The 22,628-nt window shown below is 36.0% G+C and overlaps 1 protein-coding gene across 1 annotated transcript in view; it reads right to left on the bottom strand.

Annotated features, from left to right (window-relative positions):
• Positions 1-290: 290 nt before the first annotated feature.
• The window catches only part of SELL (selectin L), a 33,580-nt gene continuing 11,242 nt past the window's right edge, over positions 291-22,628 (bottom strand). The window contains exons 6-10 of the mRNA XM_051998987.1: positions 22,068-22,253; positions 16,638-16,823; positions 13,777-13,905; positions 4,176-4,194; positions 291-625 (exon numbers count right to left, since the gene is read on the bottom strand). Coding sequence (XP_051854947.1) covers positions 610-625; positions 4,176-4,194; positions 13,777-13,905; positions 16,638-16,823; positions 22,068-22,253 — 536 coding nt within the window. The 3' untranslated portion in view covers positions 291-609. The remainder of the gene's footprint in view (positions 626-4,175; positions 4,195-13,776; positions 13,906-16,637; positions 16,824-22,067; positions 22,254-22,628) is intronic.

Here is a 22,628-nt window from a genome sequence, read left to right as displayed (position 1 = left end):
GGTCACACAGCCTGAACATGTGAGAGGTGGGTCTTCTTTATGCCAAAGCTTGCCTCCTAACCACCACATGATTCTGCCTCTCATTATAAATGTAATCATATCAATTTCACAGATGAGTAAATTGAGATTAAACAATACTAGGTGACTTGCTTAAAGCAAGTTTCTGAAATGGAACCAGAACTCATGTCTTTGGAATATTTACCCAGTTGTCTCTCCACTACCATCTTTCAAATCTATGATCAGATGAGACCTGCTATAGAACAGAATTTTATTCAATTTGCAAAACAAAATTGGCATTGGACCTTTCCATCTCTTTATTTTTCAAAATAATCTCTTCTTCTTGAAATCCAAAATGATTTTTTTAATAAATGCATAGATATAAAAATATACAAGATAACAAAACTATGAGTCTTGACTGTACATAGTAACCAAAGAAAATAATAAACCAAATCAAAATGGACACAGTGGGGATGATTCATTGATATGGAGAAAAACACTACCAATATCATCTTCCAATGCAGACGATTCAAACCAAACTTCTAGTCCTTTTTCACAAAGTTAGTTAAAGGGTCTGATAGATCTTCAATTTTTTCTCTAGTAAGTAACAATTTAGTATACGTCAGGCCTGCCAAAGGAAAAAAAAAAAAAGGAGATTGTGAATTAAACATGAGATTAAATATCCCTAGTATCTTTCATACAAAGCCTATAGAAAATACTAGAGAGAATTTTTATTTTGCACTGGACCTGTGTTTGGATTGGGATATGGAACTCCCAGTGTGGAAACTCCCTCTGCCAAAGCAGATCAGCAAGTTCTCTGAAACATACTCTTGTAGAGTCAAGGGAAGTTGGAGGATTGAAGCAGCTTGCTCTTGTTCCTTAGCCAGTAGTCAGAGGAGGAACTGCCCCTCAGCTCTTCTTGGCTCTCAAATCTCTCTATGTCCTACAGCAAGCTACTTCATTTTATATGACATTTATATTGAATATAAATGTTTTAAAGTTTGCAGATTCCTTTCTTTACACACATTTTCTCTTTTGAGACTCACAACAACCCTGAAAGGGAAGTATTAGGATAAGAATAAGGACTGAGCTAGGGATAAGAGGAAGGAACTTGTAATTTCATAGATACAGGATATATAAAAATTTTACAGGACTATTTTAGTTTTTATATCTCTAGCATCTGGAATAGAACAAATTCATAATAAGTGTTTATTGAATTGAACTGAAACTGATATGTTTAAGCTATGTAATCAATCGATGTTCAGTAATCAATGCTTGCTGATTAGCTTTCCAGTCTATTAATTATCATCTTTTAAGTATTGCTAATGCAAGGCATTGTGATAGGTGTGGTGGAAATTATAAAGTATAAGACTTGTCCCTCTTTTCAAAGAGCTTACCGTCCATCTGGTTGGGGAACTAAATATCTGTGCAAGAAAAATAATAATAATGCTAAAGAAATGCAAAAGTGACAAATGAGTAGGACAAATACAAAGTATCATTGAAATTCAAAGAACTTTGGGCAGAAATGTTGAAGGAAGACTTCATAAAAAAGATGGAGGGATGTAAACTGGGTAGGTTTTTTAATAGATGGAGAAGTAGCAGGAAGGCATAAACTGAGTGGGGCTCAGCAAGAGAGGCTTAAAAGGTTCATTGTACTTTATAGGATCATACTGTTAGTGAGAGTCAAGCTGAGACTCAAACTGAGGTCCCCAAGATTACCAGTTCTGTGCTCTTTCTACAGTTTCTCTTACATGATCTCTGAACTTTATTGTGACCTCTGAACTCAAAAACTTTATTTTTCCCCCAAAAACTGAAATGATTGTTCAATGCTCCAAAAAAAGGGTTGGGTGGAGGAAATAGGAGAAAAAGCAAATGGTAAAAATAATGCTACTCAGCCAGTATTCAAAAAACTCCACTCCTAGTTCCACATGAACTTAATTAATTTCTGATAATATCAAGGGTTGTGAGCTGAATGTCACCAAGCTTCCTTTCACCTTTATTGGCTGGATGATGTCTATTCAAACTCTTTGACTTCCTGGGCATTTGTGGTTTTACCCTTGGTCTATTTTGACTCGTATGTGAACAAGTTCTATTTACTACCTTGCTGGGTTTCCAGTTGGGTTTCTCTATACTACCCAGGCAAATGATAACCTGAGAGACAAGACATACAGGAAGACACAATGCCCAACATCAGATGAGGGTGTTGCTGAAACTTGGGGTTTTGTGCTTTGTGTTTTTTTCTTCCCTGAGAGCTTTGATCTTTAGCTGGCAAGCATGTTTGCAGCTGCCTTTGAACAGCTCAAGTTCATAATGAATGCAAGGTCTGGGAACCTGGGTCCTGGTTTGACTGTGGCATCAAGATTTGCTTTATTGGTTCCCCTTTGACCTTTCCAGGAATATGGTACAATTCTACTTCAAAAAAACTGTTATCTATTTTATGAAACTAAATCTATCACCATCTCAAATCAATTCCACTACAAATCCAAGTCAAAGTAGCTTTTTGAGACCAAAACCGCCACTGTTAGTTTTGACTCTCACTGATTTCTTCTTCCTCCTGATTTCCCCTTCTTCCTCTGAGAAGAACCCAAAAAGTCCCTGTAGGTCATCAAGTCTAGTTAGAGTCTGCAATTTTGGTGGGGTTTCTGTTCCTCTCCCTTAATCAGCTACCCAGCTTTTATCCATTCCAAGATGAAAAATATTTTTTCTTCACTCCTTGAAGAGTTACTAATTGGTTTTCCATTGGCAAATTTTAAAAGTTGACCTTTTTCTAGGAGATGAGGCACAACATTGATTCAAATTAGTAGCTACAAAATGCACAGAATCTAATACAAAATAATTTTTTGGCAGTACACAATTTCCTAAGTGTGAAGTCTAGCAACCACAGATAACTCCATCAAAACCTCAGTCAACTATTAGGGAACTGGGGGAGGTTTAGAGAAATTGAGGGCAGGGACTATTTTTGCCTCTTTTTAGAGTACCTCCATTGGTTAGCAGAGTGTCTGGCAGATAGCAGGGCCTTAATAAATAATATTTTTGATTGATTGAAATCCTACAGTTGACATTAGTGTCAGAAGTAGGATTTAAGCTTGGTTCTTCCTGATTTCAAGACCAGGGCTCTAGTACTAACTCATGCTACCTGCCATAGCTTACGATGGTAACACCAGAATCGCAGTGTCAGGATTAGTTTGCTTTCTGGAATTTACAATTCTATCACATTTTTATTTTGATTGAATACTGATACATTTACATTTCTTGACTACTTGTCCATTTTTTCTTCAAGGGAAATGAATAAATCTTAATTAATTGAACTGTTTTCACTTAGAAGCAAGTTCAGTAGCTGGGGCTTTTGCAAGTGGCAGTTTGCCCCCGATACCAGGCAAATCTTTCACACATTGGGTGTGGCCAGGAAACAAATCTATAGATGTTATCAATTTCAAGCCCTGCCATTCCCACATGACCCACAAAGATGGTGGGAGGGAAGTAGGGTGGGGAGAGGGGGAGGGGAGAGAAACCATTTATATAAGCAAGATATATTTACTAAACCCATTGAGACAAAACTTGCCCTTTTGTAGTCTAGCCTTAGTCCTAGATTTCCCAGAGATCTGGAATACTCTCGATGTGACCAATTAGGACGCTTCAACAATTCTTTTTACCTAACATGTTTCTCAAAATCTCAAAAAACAAAAGATTTTATCCACTACCCTGAAACCTAAAGAAAGGCAATTTAGCAATCCCTCTTGTGAATGAATTTTTAATGTTAAATCAAAGCTAATATTGACATGGACCCTAAATTTGGGCATTCATCTTACTTTAAGGCAGGCAAAAATAACTCCCTAGAACTGTTTTCTTCCAAGGGAAATCTTGGACAGTCTAGAAAGGATCTCCAGATTTAAGATACATCATACAAACATATCCTTACTGTAAACAGATGAGTTTTATGGATTTTGTTCATTGTATCTTGTTCCATAAATATATATGATATATGTTCCATCAACACCAATGACATACTTGTCACCTGCTACCTTCAGTTGAGCCAGAAGCCTGTACCTTTTGTGTTAAGCATGACTGATCAGCTCAGCTATAGTTAAGAAAACATCCTTAGCAAAGCAAGGACCAATCAGAGATGGCAGATTTAAAAATATCTCAGTAGAGAATGTTCCTTGAAAAAAGAGACTTACCTTTTGGTGGACTTCTTGCCTGTCAATGGGAGAATAAAAAAACAAATGTCATTAACAAAATAGAGCAGAAAATGATACCAACCTGCATCATGCTTTTTATTAAGGAGAGCTTTCCCTTTCCATCTCCAACCATTTTTAAAAATCTAATTCAATTAAACCTTTACTAAGTTTCTACTATACAAACAGTACTGAACCTGGAATATTTTTATTTTGAAGCTCACTGGGTAGAGATATTAATTCTAAGAGACCTAACAAATGGGATCTAACCATTAGTACTATTATAAGAATTTGACTACAGGTAATGATAAATGATGGGGTAAGTTTGGAGTCAGAAGACTTGGGCTGAGACCATGGGCTATTGGATCATCACCCAACTGCTCTAGAACTCATCTGTAAAATGAGAACTTGGGACTCATTGGGGAACTAAATTCTAAATACTCAAAGTGATTAGGAATACTAGGCTGGATGGTACTCAGGGGTCTGACTCAGAATGACAATGCTTGAGCCTTCCTAAAAGCTGTTTCACAATGGAAGACCCCTATGTTTGGAGTCAGAGAACAAGGTTTCAAATTCTGACTTTGCTCCCTGCTCTTGAATAATCTTGTTTGAACAGATTATCTTATCTCTTAAATTATCTAAATATTAGATTCCTCATATATAAAATGAGAGAATTGGACTAGGTCATCTCAATCTCTAAAATTCTCATCTTTTGGAACCAACTCTTGCTCTAGGACAGAGCTTTTAATTTTTTTTTTTTTACTATCATGGAAGCCTTTGGCAGTCTGGCAAAAATTATGTACCTTTCTCAGAATCATGCTTTTAAATGCGTAAAAAAATCAAGAGGATTACAAAAGAAAAAATATATTGAATAAAGATTTGTTTTTTCCCATCTAGGCTAATGAATTTCCTGTTATCTATCCACAAATCCATTAGGGATCCATGAAACTTGGCTTAAGAACTCTAATTCTACTATGTCCAAAGGCCTATAAAACTGTGCATACCCTTTGATTCAGCAGTGCTACTACTGGGTCTCTATCCCAAGGAAATCATAAAGCAGGAAAATAGATCCACATGTGAAAAATGTAGCAGCTTCTTTTGCAAAAGCAAAGAAACGGAAAATGAATAGATGCCCATTAATTGGGGAATGGCTGAATATGTTGTGGTACATGAAAGTAATGGAATATTATTGTTCTCTAAGAAATAATGAAAAAGCTGATTTTAGAAAGGCTGGAAAGATTTATATGAACTGCTGCTGAATGAAACAAGCAGAACCAGGAATACATTGTATACAGTAATGGCAGAACTGGTCAATATCAACTATGAAAGGCTTGGTTCTTCTCAGCAGTTCAGTGATCCAAGGGAATCCCAATAAACTTTGGATAGAAAACATCATCTGCATCCAGAAAGAGAACTACAGAGACTGAGTGTAAATCAATACATGCTATGTTCCTCTCATAGTTTTTCTTTTTTGTTCTGATTTTTCCTCCCAACATATTTCATTTAAAAATGTGCATTTAAAAAAAGAATGTACATGCATAACCAGAAAAAAGAAAACAAGAACATATGACATCTCTAATTTAAAAAAAAAAAAACAAATTTAAAAAAGAACTAGTTTAGGGGGAAGCTAGAGCAAAAGATCTTAGTAGAAATAGTCCCAGGAAAAAATTTCTTCCCAGTATGCACTTTGTTAATAATGTGGCTCAGATGCAAATAATACATTCATTCAAAAAGCATCTATTAAGCAACTACTATTTTGTTTTTGTTGTTTTTCAATCAGTTCAATCATGTCCAATTCTTTGTGTCCCCATTTGGGGTTTTCTGGGCAAAGTTACTGGAATGGATTGTCATTTCCTTCTCCAGCTTATTTTACAAATGAGGGATTGAGGCAAACAGAGTGAATGACTTGCCAAGGTCATGGAACTACTAAGTCTGAGGCCAGATTTTCACTTAGGAAGATGTCTTCTGTACTTCAAGCCCAGCACTCTATCCACTATAGTACAACCTAATTGTTCCCATCTACTATTTTATGGTAGCCCAAAGTATCTATGAACTCTATGATCTCTCTGAGCTTCGCTTCATTGCCATAACTGTAACTAATCTAACTACTGTTGTTTATTAAGGATAAATAGATAAAAACAAAAGTTTATGTCTTCAAAAAGTTAAGTGATAGGCAAAGATCAAATCTTGTGATTTTATCATTGGAAAAAAAGCATTACCAAAAATGTATAATATTCTGTTCTTCTGCTATATTGTGTCTGATTTACAGCTGGCCTCTGATACATGTTATCTCCTCTATTAGAATGTGAGCTCCTCAAGTTTGTGTTTCTATTGCTTTATACTTAACAAGCATTGAACAATTGTTTTTATATTCATTCATTGCAAATTTTATGTTGCTTGTTTTCATATGCTTTTCTCCCAAATGAAAAAAAAAAAAAGAGAGAGAGAAAGCTACAGCTGTATGTCAATAAAAGCTCAGTCCTATAAAGAGAGCTTATTTTTAGAGAAAAGGGAACTAAGTGGGTATGTGTTTAGTTTCAAGTACTATTCTCAACCTGTGCATTGGTTCACAACATTGCATCAGGTTGAATGAATGCCAGTGGTGGATTCAGACTACATCTGGATGGGAATATGAATTTTTATTTTAGTTCTGTTACTAATCAGCCAAAAAAAAAAAAATTGTCCCTAAAGAACCTCTGCCTCAAGTTCCTTCTCTGGCACTTACTGATTGATGATAGAAAGTATGAGAAGTTCTGATTTGTGAGTAAGCTCAGCCAATTCCTGTGATACAAATGAATGAAAAATGTTCTTCAATCCGTGATATCCCCCTCTTAGTATGTAAAAAGAAGGCAGCTAAGCAAAGGGTAAGGAGAAAGACCTGCTTCTGGTATCTTACTATGTTCTCATAATGGACTGGGGATCAAAAAGGGAAATATTACCGACATTATTATGTTCCATCCTGTGCATTGAGGGAGGTAGAGAAAAGAGTATAGTCCCAGACTAGATCCCAAGGGTTTCACCCTGGTTAAGGGTGCTAAGTGGAACTTTGAAGAGTTTTATGGGAATTAAGCCTTTCAATCAAACTATAATATCTCCCTCCCTTCAGTTTTTCACATTTCCTCCCCAGATTTCCTCAGCACACTCAGTTCTCTAAAACTCCTTAAACCTTTTAACCACTTTCTCTGTTCTACCGGGTCCTTTTCTCTGATCAAACGCCTTTTTCTCCTAATTTCCTGCAAAAGGAAGAGAAGAAAGACAGATTCTAGAACTTCCACATTTCCTTACTTCCTATACCAGAAGGATGGTGTTGTTTTTTTTTTTTTTTCTTCACAGAAAAGCAATGTTATAAAGTGGTTAAGTTCCCAGGCTTGCCCATATCTTTGCAACATAATTATTCACTGTTTTTCATGGCACATGGAATGTATTTCAATTACATTTCTATTAAATAACCAACTCTAATTTACTAACCATAATTTGCAATATTCTTGTTATGGATAAACCTATTCTGAGTTCCAAGCAATTTGCTTACAAAGAAACTCTTGAAAAATCTAGCCTATTAATAAATCTGGACTACCTATGTTAGAATTCAACTCAACAAATATTTCTTGGCACTACTACGTGCAATGCACTTTATTAAGTTCTGTGAAAAGGAAAGAGAATAAGTAAGTAATAATCCTTGTCCTTAAAGAGAGTAATCTGGTAGGGAACATTTCCCCCCTAAATTTGAGCTTTTTAAATGTGATTGTATGACAGTCCTAACTACCTAAGAATTCTGTGATCTTTCTGGGCGTCTTTTCTTTTCATTGGCATAACTGTAACCAGTCTAGCTGTTATCTGTTTCCTGTTTGCCCCCACTTTGAAATTCCCACAGCGGTGGCACGTCAGTCATTACACTATCCGTCTGAGATCTTGTACAGAAATGACTCTGGGGGAGAAAACTGAATAAACAATCTACCACCTTTCTCATTCTGCCAATTTCAATCTTTGCCAAACTTCTTATTGGATAACACAAGTTCAGATTGTTCATGTGAGTTTGAAATGATGGAAATGGATGGAAATAAGATGATTGAAATGTAGAAGCAAATTATCTCCTCATTAAAAGTATTTAAAGACTATTTAGGCAAATAATTACTTCAGTGGTTATTTTTAGTGCACAACCTATTGCCAGGAGAAAATATAGATCCTCCCAGACATAAAACACGGAAGCTCCCCACTCCTTAATCTTGTTATTCTAGGTTGTAGGAGACATTAAGATCATATAATCATAGATTTAAGATTGGAAGAATCTTTGAAGATCATCTACTATAACATCATCTTTTTCAAACTGGATCATAAATTTAGATCTGGAAATGTCCTTAAAGATCATCTAATCTAATCTAATCTCCCTAATCTAATCTACACAGATGCTTCAAATAGTTAAGTTAATGTCCCAAAGTCACAAAGTCAGTAACATTGTCAGAGTCTGGAATTTGAATTAGGGATGGTTTTGAATCAAGATTCCAATTCCAGGGCTAACATCTATTGCAATCAGCCATTCTGCCTCATGTAGGTGGGCATAGAGTGGGCTATAGTGGGGGCTGGTTAATGCAGTCTCCTCTGGTGAAGAATTTCATAACAATCTTCCTTCCTCTGGCCTCCCTTGACAAATACCTGAGGGCATATACTCTCAGTTTGGTTCAGAGTGAAAATCCTGATCAAAGCTGATAACAGTGGCCACATTAATCTGGGTGCCTTAGATGAATTTAGTAGATTTGTAAAAAACCTTTATCCAGAGTACCACTCAACTTCCCTCTCACCCTGATTGAAACACTTGCCCAGAATGACTTATGCTTGTTTGGACCATTGCATGAGTGACCTGGATGATCTAAACAGTCTTCGTGGGAACCCACTGATTGAAAATCACTTTTAAAAGGAACAATTTTATGAACAGACTGAATAATAAGAGGTTAGTTATTGAGGAATTTCAAGTAACAACTCAGTGTGAAGGCAGCGTTTGCCAAAAATAAAGGGCAGAGGGTGATCTGCACTCACCAATGGACCATGTGAAGGCTTCCTTTCTTTTAAGTGAACAACTTAATTTCACTGTTTTGCATTTTCTTTTCTACTAAACAGGTTAAGTGGTCTGTTATTAAATGTGATGACAAAAACATCAAAGGTGATTCATTTTATAATAGAAATTACTTTTAAAAGTGTGATTTCAGAATAACAGGTTTAACTAACACTAGGTTAAGTGTCAAGTTATGATACTTAAAAGATGAGGTGTGTCAGAGGTTTGGGAGTGGTACTCAGATTTTTTTCTATTTTGGTGGCTTTCGATTCTGCTTTACCCTCTCTGAGCAGGTATAAACTACTTTGGTTCATCTGTCCCCACCCGTCTGTCTTCTTCTGTCATCTTTTCCTTTTCCTATCTCTTCCCATATTTTTCCTCTCACAGAGAGCCTAGGTTGCAGTAAGGTATGATACTACACATTCACTGAAGTCAGTAACTTTTCATCCACTAACCCAATTCTTTTAATTTAGAATTTGGCAAAAAAAAAAAAAAAAAAAAAAAAATCTGGAATTTGCTTCCACTGCCCAAGGAATATATTCCAGGCATATCAGATGATTGGGTGTGTTGCAAATTTAAACTCTCTTATCTCAAGTTGGTCCTCTCTCACTGAGGCCTGAATATATTCATAAAGTATAAATCAAATATTAAGGAATTTCCCTACATAAATAGTTCCTTAATAAACTCCAGATTTTTTATCTGATTCTTCTTGTGTAGCATGATAAATGTGGAAATATGTTTAAAAGAATTGCACATGTTTGACCTATATTGGATTATTTGCTATCTAGGAGAGGAGTAGGAGAAAGGAAGGGAGAAAAATTTAGAATGCAAGGTTTTGCGAGGATGAATGATGAAAACTGTCTTTGCATATACTTCCTAAATAAAAAGCTATTATTTAAAAAAAAATACACTATTGCCGACTTTCTGACCTAGAATTTTTATGCTATTAGACTAGACCAAACAGTATATGCATATCCATGATCCCAGATTTCCCCCACAATCATCATATCACCTTTCTCCAACCTTTAATCTCTCCCTATCTGCTGTTTCCTTCCCTATTGTCTTCAAACACACCCAAGTTTCACTTATTCGAAAAAAGAGAAAAAAATTTCCACCAAACCGTCAGCCATAGTTCTGCATCTTCTCTTTCCCAAACTCCTAAAAGAAGCCATCTAATATACAATTATTTCTTCTACTTCCTCTCCTCCCTATCACCACTCAATCATGTAGCAATCTCTCTGTTTTCAAATCCTATTACTTCCTACCAAAGATCTCTTTATTGCCAAATCTGATAATCTTTTCTAAATCTTTTACTTATTGACCTATGCAGTATCTGACACTTTTGAGTACCTTCATTGGGATTTTGGAACATTGCTCTTTCTTGGTCCTCTCCTACGCAATGGATCATTCCTTTATTCGATCATTGTGTAATATTCCTATCCTTAACTCGGATTTAGTATGAAGGCTCTGTCTTATTCCCCCTTATCTTCTCTCCCTCCAAGCTTTTACTTGGTGACTTTATTAGCACCCACGTATTTAGTTACATATAGATGACTCCCATATAAGTAATTCACCCCAGTCTCTCTCCGATCTCCACTCCCACACCAAATTTAGGCACTCAATGTCAACAGGGACCCAAAGTTCCTACTACATTCTTCAAACTAATTGTTCTATAAGCCTTTGAATCTCATAGGTCTAAGTCAGAACTAAATAGTGTTCATTTCAGTTCTTTCCTCCCAGTTTCCCCACTTGTTTGGAGAATATCTTTCCATTCACTTGAGTTCAAAACTTTGGTATCATATTTCACTCCCCATTTTCACTTATCCCACATATCCAATCAGTTGCCAAAGCTTTTTATTTCTACCTCTACAACATGACATAAGCCTATCCCTCTATCTACATACCACTATCCTAGTTCAGGCCTTAATCACTTCTCTCCTAAATTATCACAATAATTTCATAATTAGAAGCCTTGCCTCAGATCTCTCCCCATGCTAATTCATCCACACACACCACTACAAAGTGATTTTCCCAAAGAAAGTTTGGACCATGTTACTCTCCTTCTCAGTAAACTTCAGTGCCTCCCCATTGCCTGTAGGATCAAATATAAACTCTTCTGTGCACTTTTGAAGCCCTTCATAACCTGGTCTCAACCTACCTCCCTAGCATTCTTTTACATTATTGTCCTTTACACATCCAAAGGTCCAGTCAAAACCATCTTTATTATTCCTTTATATATATTATAATATTAGTTATTATATCCCATTTACTGTCTCTTTGTCTTTTCATTGGCTATCCCTAATGCTAGAAATACATCATTCTCACACTTCCACTTCTCAGAATCCCTAGGCTCCTTCAAGCCTCAGTTTAAGAACTATTGTCTCCAAAAGACGTTTCCTAACTCTCCATGCTTTTAGTGTCATCCCCTTTTTAAAAAATCACCTTTTACTTATTTTTACACAATTTCTCCCCCAGTATAATGCAAACTCTTTGAGTACAGAGACTGTTTCACGTTTGTTTTTTGTATATCTACTGTCTGAAACATAGTTTTTGTCGTGTGTGACTTCATTCTTAAGAGAGACAAGACATTAGAAAGGTGATGCCATGACTTGCAGGTGAAATAAATTTAAGTGAGGAAAGGCTGTGCAAGATCATCTTTAGCATTTTCTTCTTGGGAGCTGTCTGGGGTAAGATACAGTCCATGACTACTGGAGATGGCCCTGGATGCAGTGGGAGGCCTTGGCCTTTTTGAAAATCAAGGACTTTCCCAGATCTCAGTCTGGCTAAGGCAACACCCATTCAGTGCTTAAGGCTAGGTAAAAAATAAGGCAAAGAATACCCTCTCTTACCAAATCTAAAAAAAAAAATTAATTCAGAGGGGAAAATCTTCAGGGTATCTGGCCAAAATACATTTGTTTATTGATTGACTGCCCAAGGTTACATCATTAATAAATAGTAAAATCATTTCTCTGTTAATTTGTTAAAGCATTTTGCTTTAGATTTTTCCTATGTGCTTAGAAAAGTAGCATGAAATGGGACAGTGATAGAAATGTGCACCTGTAATCCATACATAAGGATCACTGTGGACCACCTAATGACTTAGTTTTAAAATGTGATTATTTATGTTTTATTTTTATTTTTATTCCTTTTGCTAAATATTTCCCAATTACATTTTAAAATGGTTTGGCCCATACCCAGGAGTATTGTGAACTACATGCAGCCAACTGGTCTTATATTTGATGACTCTGGTATACGCTTTGGAAAGTTGACTTCAAAGCCAAGAAAATCCAGGTGCAAGTCTCATTTTTAACAAGATTGGCTGTGTGACCCAGGTCACAGTTAAATCACAGTTTAATGCTTTAGACAGAGAATTTGCTGCTTGAATTGACAAAAGGAATTTCCTGTGTCAAAGTAAAATCTATTCATCATACTATAACTTGCATTGTTGTGATATTTGAAATTATTCTATCTTCCAATGATCTCCATGAAATAAAAGATTGTTTCTTGTTTTATCTTGTTATCTCCTAAAACCCCACCTAAAGTTTTCCTATTGTAGGCTCCTAATTAATGTTTATTGAGTTGAATACTATCTCAATGAATTTTTAGAATGAAAAGGCAGAAAAACAAGAGTTAGGATTACTTATTTTCCATCCATAATTTACACAACTTATATATTAATTAAATTGCAACATGCAATTTATTGGTTCTAAAAGTTATGAACGTGGGGGCAGAGCTCTTGAATTTCTAACTATTCCCAAGGCCAAATGCTCTTTACAGAAGCTGGAGCTATGTTATTTCCTAGTTGAGACTTTAATCTGAATGTACTGTGTTCAGTTTCCTAAGGCTTTTTGTGATTTCTTCACTTGGATTCAAAAATTAAGGTAAATGGTCTGAGCATGACCAATTGATTAGTTAGGATAGCAATAACCAATAAATTGGGTCAAATGCCTGTCTCAGTGATCAAAGATCCTGAAGTAGGGCTCACCAACCTTAATATAACTTAAGGAAGTACAAGTTGGGTAGAGGGGGAAAACATTGTAATTAGTTACAAGGAAAAAAAAATCTTGGAAGTGGAGACATGATGGGTAATTTTAAAGAAAATGAGCTAGCATTCATATAGAGCTAGTATTGTTTGACAATAAAGGAATGTTAATTATGTTATAGGACCTATCCACATCTGACAGACCTTATTAGGAGACTCCCTGGAGCCTATGGTTTGTTTGGAAGATAAGACCCTCCTTAATTATACAAGTACAAGCAAGGATGAACAGTATTTATTGTAAAAAAAAAAAAAAAACATACTGAATTTGTGTAGTGCTTTAAAGATAAGATATGATAGATAACAGTTTCTCTGCTAATTATACCTTTAAACTAACTCTAACTCAGAGCAAGATGTCTTAAGATATGCAGGAACAATTATAAAATTCATATAAATCAATTGCATTGCAGAATTACTACAGAAGAAACTAGAAGTAATATTAATTTTTATATTTTCACTTCCTTTCTGTGTTTCTATAATTCTTTCTGATTTCCATATAGAAGATTAAATTCTCATACCTTTCTTTAGCTTCCTTGCCAGCCAGATGATAAAGGCCAGCCCACAAAGAGAAGTGACTACAATCCCCAGAGGAATGAAGATGGGATTGTAATTACCCTCTTTGATGGGTGATAGAATATTTCTTAACCCTAAAAAAGAAAAACAAGAGACATGCATAACACAGCAATCATATTATCCTTTGGTAGTATGAATATTCATGTGTAAATGACCTCTAAAGTTTCTTCGTCTTTAAATCCACTTTCCTCTATAGTACATTTTGTTTCCCTTGTTCCTATTCTGGAGACTTATAATACTTTATGCAGAGTTCATTGTATAAGTAGCAATATATTTTCTAACTTGTCTCTACATGATAGATGAAGAAAGTAGCCAAGGAAAGGTAGAGACAAGTGCAGGTATGAGACGCACCAATTCAAACTATTCTTTGCCTAGATCGGTGGGTTTTTGACCTATGACCCATGAAACACTAGTCTTTCCAAGAGAGTTCTTTTCTAGGGATTTCAGGAAGAAAGATACTTTCTTGTATTTCCACTCAAGGATGCTTAGTGGATTCCATATGTCACCGCGTCAGAATTGGGAGGAAGGGGCATGAATAGCACTGGGACAACATACATGACTTCAGAAATGCCACTGATCTAAGCCATGCAACTAAATGTCAAAGAAAAGGATAAATTCTGTTATTATAATATAAGCCATTTAAATTATCATGGCAGGGTGATCAGGGACTGAAAGAAATTAAGTTGGGTCTAAGAGAAATTGGACAACCAGTCAAGAGATATTTCATCAACTTCCCACCACTTTTGGTTTTTGATCTCCATCAATTGAAACTTCCATAGATAGTTGCATTGGTAAGTAAACGTGAGTCGAAAGGACTTAAGTTGGCTTCTTCTTTAGATACTCACTGGCGCTGTGATTCTGGGCAAATCACTACTTGTCTCTATGCCTCATGTATAACTTGGAGATTATAATATCACTTGCTCTTCCTAATCTTTGTAAAGATCTAATGAGATATATGGAAAGCATCTTGCAAATCTCAAAGGGCCATGTAAATGTTAGCTATTGTTACAATGAGCAGAAGCTCTAACCCTGAGCATACTAAATGGCAATCTGTTCCTTTCTCCACTTGTCCTTGTCACTTAAAGGTAGCAAAAGAAAAAATCCATCTTTCAGAAACTATTAGGGGAAGAGTTAATAATTTCTGAGAGAAGAATGGGTTCTTTCTAACCATTTGTCTCTATAAACACTTTTAGGTAAATGTTTTGATATTCAAATGTTTGCTTTAGTCACTCAGGAATAAAAAGTGGCCAGGAACTGAGAGACATGGTAAGGTGAGGATGATCAAGCTAGAAAAAAAAAGGCTGAAACAGAGCACAATAGAATTTTTAACTTTCTTTGACATGATAGACACACAGAAAAACAGAAAGAGATAAGGAGGAAGATGAGAAGGAGAAGAAGGAGGAGGAGGAAAAGGAAAAAAGGATGAGAAAAAAGAGGAGGAGAGAGCTAAGAAAAGAAAATTTGGGAAGTGTTTATCTGCAAACTCCCCACCCCAAAGGGAACAACCCCTGTCCCTCTTTCAAATGAACAAACAAATATCTTGGACTTCGACAGAAAGACAGAAAAACAGATTCAGAGAAAGAGACAAAGACAAGAAGAAGAGGAACAAGGTGGTAGAAGGGAAGAAAGATAAGCAAAAGTTTATGGAAAAGAAATTTCTAATAGAGTATTAAATTATGTAATAATAAATATTTAACAATATACATAATAAATCATAATATTTAAATAACTCATATCAAACACAATATATTTAATTTGAGCATATCAGAATCAATTGATTAATTAGGTATATATAATTCTAATAACAAGTAAGGAAGTATCAAAATACATCCTTTTATGAGATAAGGACGAAGATGAGAAGGAAAAGGAGGAGGAGGAGGAAAAGGAAAAAAGGATGAGAAAAAAGGAGAAGGAGGAAGAGAAGGAGAAGAGAAGAAGAAAAAGGAGGAGAAGGAAGAAGAAGAGGAGGAGGAGGAAGAAGAGGAGGAGGAGGAGGAGGAGGAGGAGGAATAGGAGGAAGAGGAGGAGGAGGAGGAGGAGGAGGAGGAGGAGGAGATGATGATGACAAGAGAGGATAAAACAAGTTTTTTTGATCTACCAGAGTAGACAGTTTCTTGATGGCAAAGTAGGAAATAGTATTTTTTTTAAAAAAATTCCAAAGCAATTATAAAGTTCTAGAAATAGTAAGGAGAGGAGAAAGACAAGCTTGATCAAAGAAAATGGTCAGAGAGAGATATATCCGGAACTACTAATAAACAAAAAGAAGAAGTTATCACTATATAGTCAAATAACTCAAACTTATCTCCCCAAATATTAAGTATATATTATGTATGTCAAAAAATTATGCTAAGTATTAATGATACAAATATAAAATGAGAGAATCTATTCCTCTCTAGGAACTTACTCTCTTCTAAGAAATTATAGTGTGTAAACTGGTAAATGGCCCTGGCTTGTCTGAAAAGAAACTAACACCTCAGGAAATCAGAAAAGGAAAAAAAAAAAAAAACCTCATTATAGATAGTTCATGAGTTTCACATGGAAGGAAATGAGGAATTTCAAGAGAAAAAAATACATTCCAGCCCTGAAAGAAGCACAGAGACAGGTCATGGAATGCCAAGGTCAAAGATCAGCATACTATGCAATTTGATTAAACATAGAATGAATCTTTAAAAGCATCCATTATAAAGCCCTGCAGATCTAAAGATAAGAGGTCAGGCAGGATTGACCAGCCTGGGTTATAAACAATACATGTTCCTTGCTGTCAATTCTCCTCCCATGTAGTCACTACATTTAAGCAGTGACTTACCTTCACATACTGGCTTTGGAGATGACCAGTTTCCAGATATCTCACATGTAGTTTCCGCAGCACCTGTTAAGGATATCCCCTCTAAGCAGCGGAAAGTACACTTGGAACTGAAATTGAAATATCCCAGGGGATGAGTGCAGTTCATACTTCCCAGTTCTGGTGTCATCAAAGGCTCACAGTAAGTTCCTACAGCAGAAAAAGAAAGGATATACTTCATCTAGCAGAGACTTTCTATGATTAATGAATTTCAATACAGAATTGCCCAAAACAAATAGGGAATTTACTTAACTTCAGTTTCTTTATCTATAAAGTATAGAGATGGCCTCCTACTCCAGTATATATCTTTGTCTTCTTGGTCAAAATCTAACCCTCTAATTTTTTTTCCTGAAAATCTCTGTCTCAAGAATACCTACGTACAACATTTCAAATTCTTTACCCAGTTCAATGGCCCTTTCTCTATCTTCATCCTTCTTCATATTTTGGAAACATTTGACATTGCTGACTTGCTAATATTATTTTTTTTCATTAGCTTCCATACACTAAAATCATTTGTTTTTCTTGTTACCTTTTTTTCTCTGCTTTCTTCAATAACTCCACCTCTACTTCATCCTACCCTGTACATATCAGCATTTCCCAAAGCTCTACTCTTGGTCTTCTTTACTTCTCACTGTAACCTCTCCCCTGGTGATCTTACTCTTTTTACCTGGTGACTTACAACTTTAATTAGCATCTCTATATGGATCACTCCACATAGAGTCTTTATGCCCATCAACAATCTTGTTGTAAGTTCTGATCTTAACATTCCTAATTACTTATTGAATATCTCCTCCACTAAAGTCCTACTGTGATTCCTCAACATGTTGAAAGTTATACTAGTGAAATGCTAGCTCTGGTAAGTCATTCCATAACCAAAAAAAAAAAAAAAGCTTTCAATAGGAACCCAGGATAGACTATGTATATGTTATCCAAGGACCAGCCTACCTGAATTTGTAGACATCGTCATCAAATTGTAAAACAATGAAATCTCAACTCTCAAAAAAGGATCTGCTAATATTAGAAGGTTGGTCATCTGTGTCAATGGAGGGAATGAGTTCACTCCTAATTTCACACTCTTAGATTCCCCATTTCGATTTTTTTTCCTCCCCACTCATCCTTGTCTCTTAATTTTTAATGGCTTTTCTTCTGAGACCATCTACTCTGTATCTGGTATATACTAATTTATGCATATGGCGTCATCTCCCTTAAAATGTAAACTCTCTAAGGCAAGAACCATCTTTGCTTTTTCTCTGTATCCCCATTTCTTAACACATTGCAAAGTACCTAGTAAGCATTTAATAAATATTTATTGATTGATTGGAGGGAGTACTCACACCAGCAAAATCATAAATCTCTCAAATACTGGAAAACTCAAACATTAATGAACTGTTAACAGCTCAAACTCAACACATTTGAACTCCCCTTTGATGTTTCCTCTCCCCACCCTAGATAAAAATAATCCTGTTTTTTTTTACTCCTACAATGATGTTAATCTTATCACCATTGATGAATCTTGAGCTCCTTTTTAATTCTTTGCTGTCCATCAACCTGCTTACTCTACCTTGGTCAGATTACATTGGTATCATTATTTTGGGTCTGGACATAATATTTTAGGAAAGACAATGATAGACTGTCAAGTGTGCAAAGAAGGAAAACTAAGTTAGTAGAGAGGAGACCTTGAGATCATGCAATGTGAAGATTAATTGAAGAAACTGAAAAAGTTTATTCTGAAGAGGAAAAGATTGGGGGAAGGCTCCTTTCAAATATGTATAGGATTGCTACCTTAAATGGGCATAAATTTGTTCTACTTAACCTTATAGAGATCAGACTTGTCTTGCTTGAACCCAATAGAGAACATACTTGTACTCCTGGGACTCCAGAGTAGAACTAAGACCAATAGGAAGAAATCTCTAAGAATTAAATTCAGACTGGAGGTAAGGAAAAACATCCTATCGATTAGAACTATCAAAAGGGAGAACGGACTGCCTAGGGAGGTAGAAACTTCCCTCTTCTGCACGTCTTCAAAGAAAGTTTACATGACAAGGATTGGGGATGTCGACAGGTAATCACCAGAGTCTCTTCCAACTCTGTCATTACATGGTTCTAGGTTGCTGAGAAACCAAAGGGTTTGAGTGGTGATGAATTTACACTGTAATATCAGTGACATCTACATCCTAATGACACCATATGAGTCATTCCTCTTATCTCAGCTTGCCAAGGTCATGCCCTGGCAATTTGGTTGTCTGGATTCTTGAAGAGGGTGACCACACTGGGAGTTTCTAGTAATGTGGGTTATTTGTTCACTATCTCTTTGCTGAGAGGTAGAAGGCATACTTCAACAGCAAATTCTCTTAAGTCACTCTGTTACTAAACTAGTTAGAGCTCCAAGGTCTTTCAGTGATGTTGTCACAATTTCTTAGCAACTTCATCTATTTCTAATATCTTGCTTTCACAATCATATAGCCAGTTTAATTTTCCTTTAGTATATAGTCCTAATCGTATCCTCTCCCTACTTAAAAAAAGATTTATTACCATGGTTGCTAAATAAAATCAAGATTCCCTAGGAATGTAATTCTCTCCACAATCTTAATCCAATTTTGAGGATTTACCAACCACATCCTATTCTCCACCATTTGTACTATGTTTCAACTGAAACATACTTTTCATTACTCAAACAGTTCCTGCATCATGCCATTTCTCTCTCCCCTATACTTACAACATCATCTGATACACATTTTTGCCTTTATATCTTCTAATGAAGTTTTATGCACTCAATCAGAAGCTATGTCACCCTCCTCTGGAGTCATAGAATGTCTTAGTTCTCTTATTATATCCTATGTCAGGGGTATCAACCTGAAGCAGAAATTGGGACCATACATTATGACATAGTTTTAGGCATGTAATAGTATCTATGTTTCATTTTGTGATCTTTGTGGCTATGTTGGAAAGTGGGTCTATACTGCCCCTGAATGGCACTTTCAGTGTCTGGTGCTGCCAGAGAGTAAATGAGAGAATCCCACCATCCTAATCCCCTGGAAAAATCTCAGCATTGAGCCATGAAGCCATGAAAATCAGGGCAGACTTGGTATCTGAGATGCAAGTTCTGAGTGACTTAAAATACATTATAAATTAAAGATGTAATAAGAAAATTTTCAGAGATAAAACATCAGATCCAGAATTGAAAGAGGACATGAGATTAGTGTGAAAGCCTAGGTCCATAACAGTGAAAATCACACAGACTCAAATGACATAAACAGAATTTTATCAGCACCAATAGAGATGATTTATGCAATGAAAACCTAGATCCATTCAAGTTAGGAGGTCTCTGAAACAAATGATAGGAGTACCTCATAATGTTCTGCAGATCATACCACGTCTACAATATTGTGTTCAGTTGTGAGTACCACATTTTAGAGTGAAAATGGATAAACTGGAATGTGATGGGAGGGCAATCAAGATCATAAATGATTGAAAACAGTGCCATTTGTGGGTTGTTGGAAGAACTGGAGATGCTTAATCTATAGAAGGGAAGATTTATGGGTGACACAATAATTACCTTCAATTATTTTAAAGGCTAATGTGTGGAAGAGGAAATAAATGTGTTATTCTGATCAGAACTAGAAGCAGTAGGTGGAAATAACAGAGGAAATAACAAAATATTCTGGCTCAGTATAAGAAAAAAAATTCATTACTTACATAAACTGATGCTTAGTAAAGCAAGCCAAACCAAGAGAGCATCGTACACAGTAGCAACAAGATTATGTCTTAATCAACAGTGACTGACTTGGCTCTTTTCAACAATGTGGTGATTCAAGGCAATTCAAATAGTCTTGAGATGGAAAATGCCATCCACATCCAGAGAGAGAAATGTGGAGACTGAATATGGATCAAAGCATAGTTTGTTTTTCTTTCTCATGATTTTTTTTTTGCTTTTTGTCTTATTTTTCTTTTACAACATGACAAATATGGAAATGTGTTTAAAACAAATGCATATGTATAACCTATATCAGATTACTTGCTGCCTTGCAGAGGGGAGAAAGGGAGAAAAAATTGGAAGACAAAGTTTTACAACAATGAATGCTGAAATCTATCTATCTAAATATATTTGAATTTTAAAAAATAAAGATAGAAAATTAACTCTGAAAAAAATTAATAACATTTAGAGCTATCCAAAATGAGAAAGAACTACTTTAGGAGATAGTGGCTTTCCCCTAAATTCAAGCAAAGACTAGATGAACACTTGCAAGAGATGTTATAAAGCTGACTCATCTTCTATATTAAATTACTAAATTAGGCTTAAATTGCTTCTGAAGCCCTTTCCAACTCTGAAGGTCTAGGCTTCCATGATAACTGACCTTGCATTTTTGTTGGGACTTTCTTGGCAAAGATATTGGAGGATTTGCCATTAACTTTTCTAGTTCATTTTACAGTTGAGGGAAAACTGAAGGCTAAATGACTTCTCCAGAGTTACACAACTAATGAGTACCTGAGATCATATTTGAGTTCAGGTCTTTCTGATTCCAGGTCCAACACACTTCTGATTCCAGATCTAACATACTACCTACTGTATCACCTGTCTGCCTAAGACACTTAGCAATTGGGTCAGTAAAATAAAGACTCACTCAAATCTTCCCTTTCACTGGAAGCCTTGCTTGTTCCTTTTAACTGCTATTACCTTCCTTACCTAGGCAGCTAGATGGCACAATAAATAAAATGCTGAATTTGAGATCTGGAAGAACCAAGTTCAAATGCAACCTCAGATGGTAATTGTGTGACCCTGGTCAAGTCTTCCTTAATTTCCTAATCTGTATAATGGTGATAATGATAATACCTTCCTCCCAGGGTTGGTATGAGATTAATATGAGATAATATTTATAAAGCAATTTGTAAGCCTTACAATGCTATAGCAATGCTAGTTGTTATTACTATTCTCCTGTCAAATTACCTCATATTCTTGTATGCCCTTAGTCATTTACGTGCTCCCATTAGAAAATGAATTCCTAGAAGGGGAAGGCTTTGTTTTTCTTAGTATTCTCAGTGCTTAGCACAATACCTGGCTAACAGCAAAGCCTTAATAAATGTCTGTTGCCTAATTGACCAATAAAGCTCACCTGATAGACTGCTGGAAAGATTAGTGCAAAGACAAGTGCAAAGGTACCATATAATATAACTGCTCTTGGTGTCTATTACAATGAATCCTCCTAGAGGTACCAAAGTCTTTTAAAGTATTTTAGTCACTGAAAACTCATTCAAGTAATCTAAAAGTGGACCTTCTGCATGCAGTTTTCCATTTGAGAACAGGTACAGCCCTCGCCAATTCACAGTGTTTTTTCCATTGCTCAGACATGGTACTGCCTGGATTAATGGAGCCATTCATCCTGAAATGTTACCCACCTTGACATGTTGGCTTTGGAGATGACCAAGTTCCAGATGCTTGACATGTAGCTTCCTCAGTACCTGTTAATACCATTTGTTCTAAGCAGCTGAATTTACACTTGGAGGTAAAGCTGAATTCTCCCAGGGGATGAATGCATTCCATCATTCCATGTTCTGGAGCCACCAAAGGCTCACACTGAGTCACTTCAAAAAGAAGGAAATGTGGGCACCATTTTTAGAATTAGCTTTGTTTTGCTAAATTTATCAACTTTGGTATTTCCCCCCTTCAACCTACCTCTTCTTCAAACCTGGCCCAGCCCATGACTTCCTGAATAACTCCACCCCCCAGTGGTCTTCCCATGGTGTTAATACCTCCACCCTTGTGCCTTCTCTGATTGAGGAGTTTTTCTTGAGTTCAAATGTGGTCCCAGACACTTATAAGTTGTATGATCCTAAACAGGTAACTTACCTTCTGTCTGCCTCGATTCCCTCATCAATAAAATAGGATAATATTCCTGTCAATATTACTATTCCCATTGTCTTATTTTACAGATTTTGCCCTCTTCCCAGAGTTATCGT

Source organism: Antechinus flavipes, chromosome 4, assembly GCF_016432865.1.
Source record: "Antechinus flavipes isolate AdamAnt ecotype Samford, QLD, Australia chromosome 4, AdamAnt_v2, whole genome shotgun sequence".
Classification (NCBI taxonomy): domain Eukaryota; kingdom Metazoa; phylum Chordata; class Mammalia; order Dasyuromorphia; family Dasyuridae; genus Antechinus; species Antechinus flavipes.
This window is presented reverse-complemented; position numbering and strand designations above follow the sequence as displayed.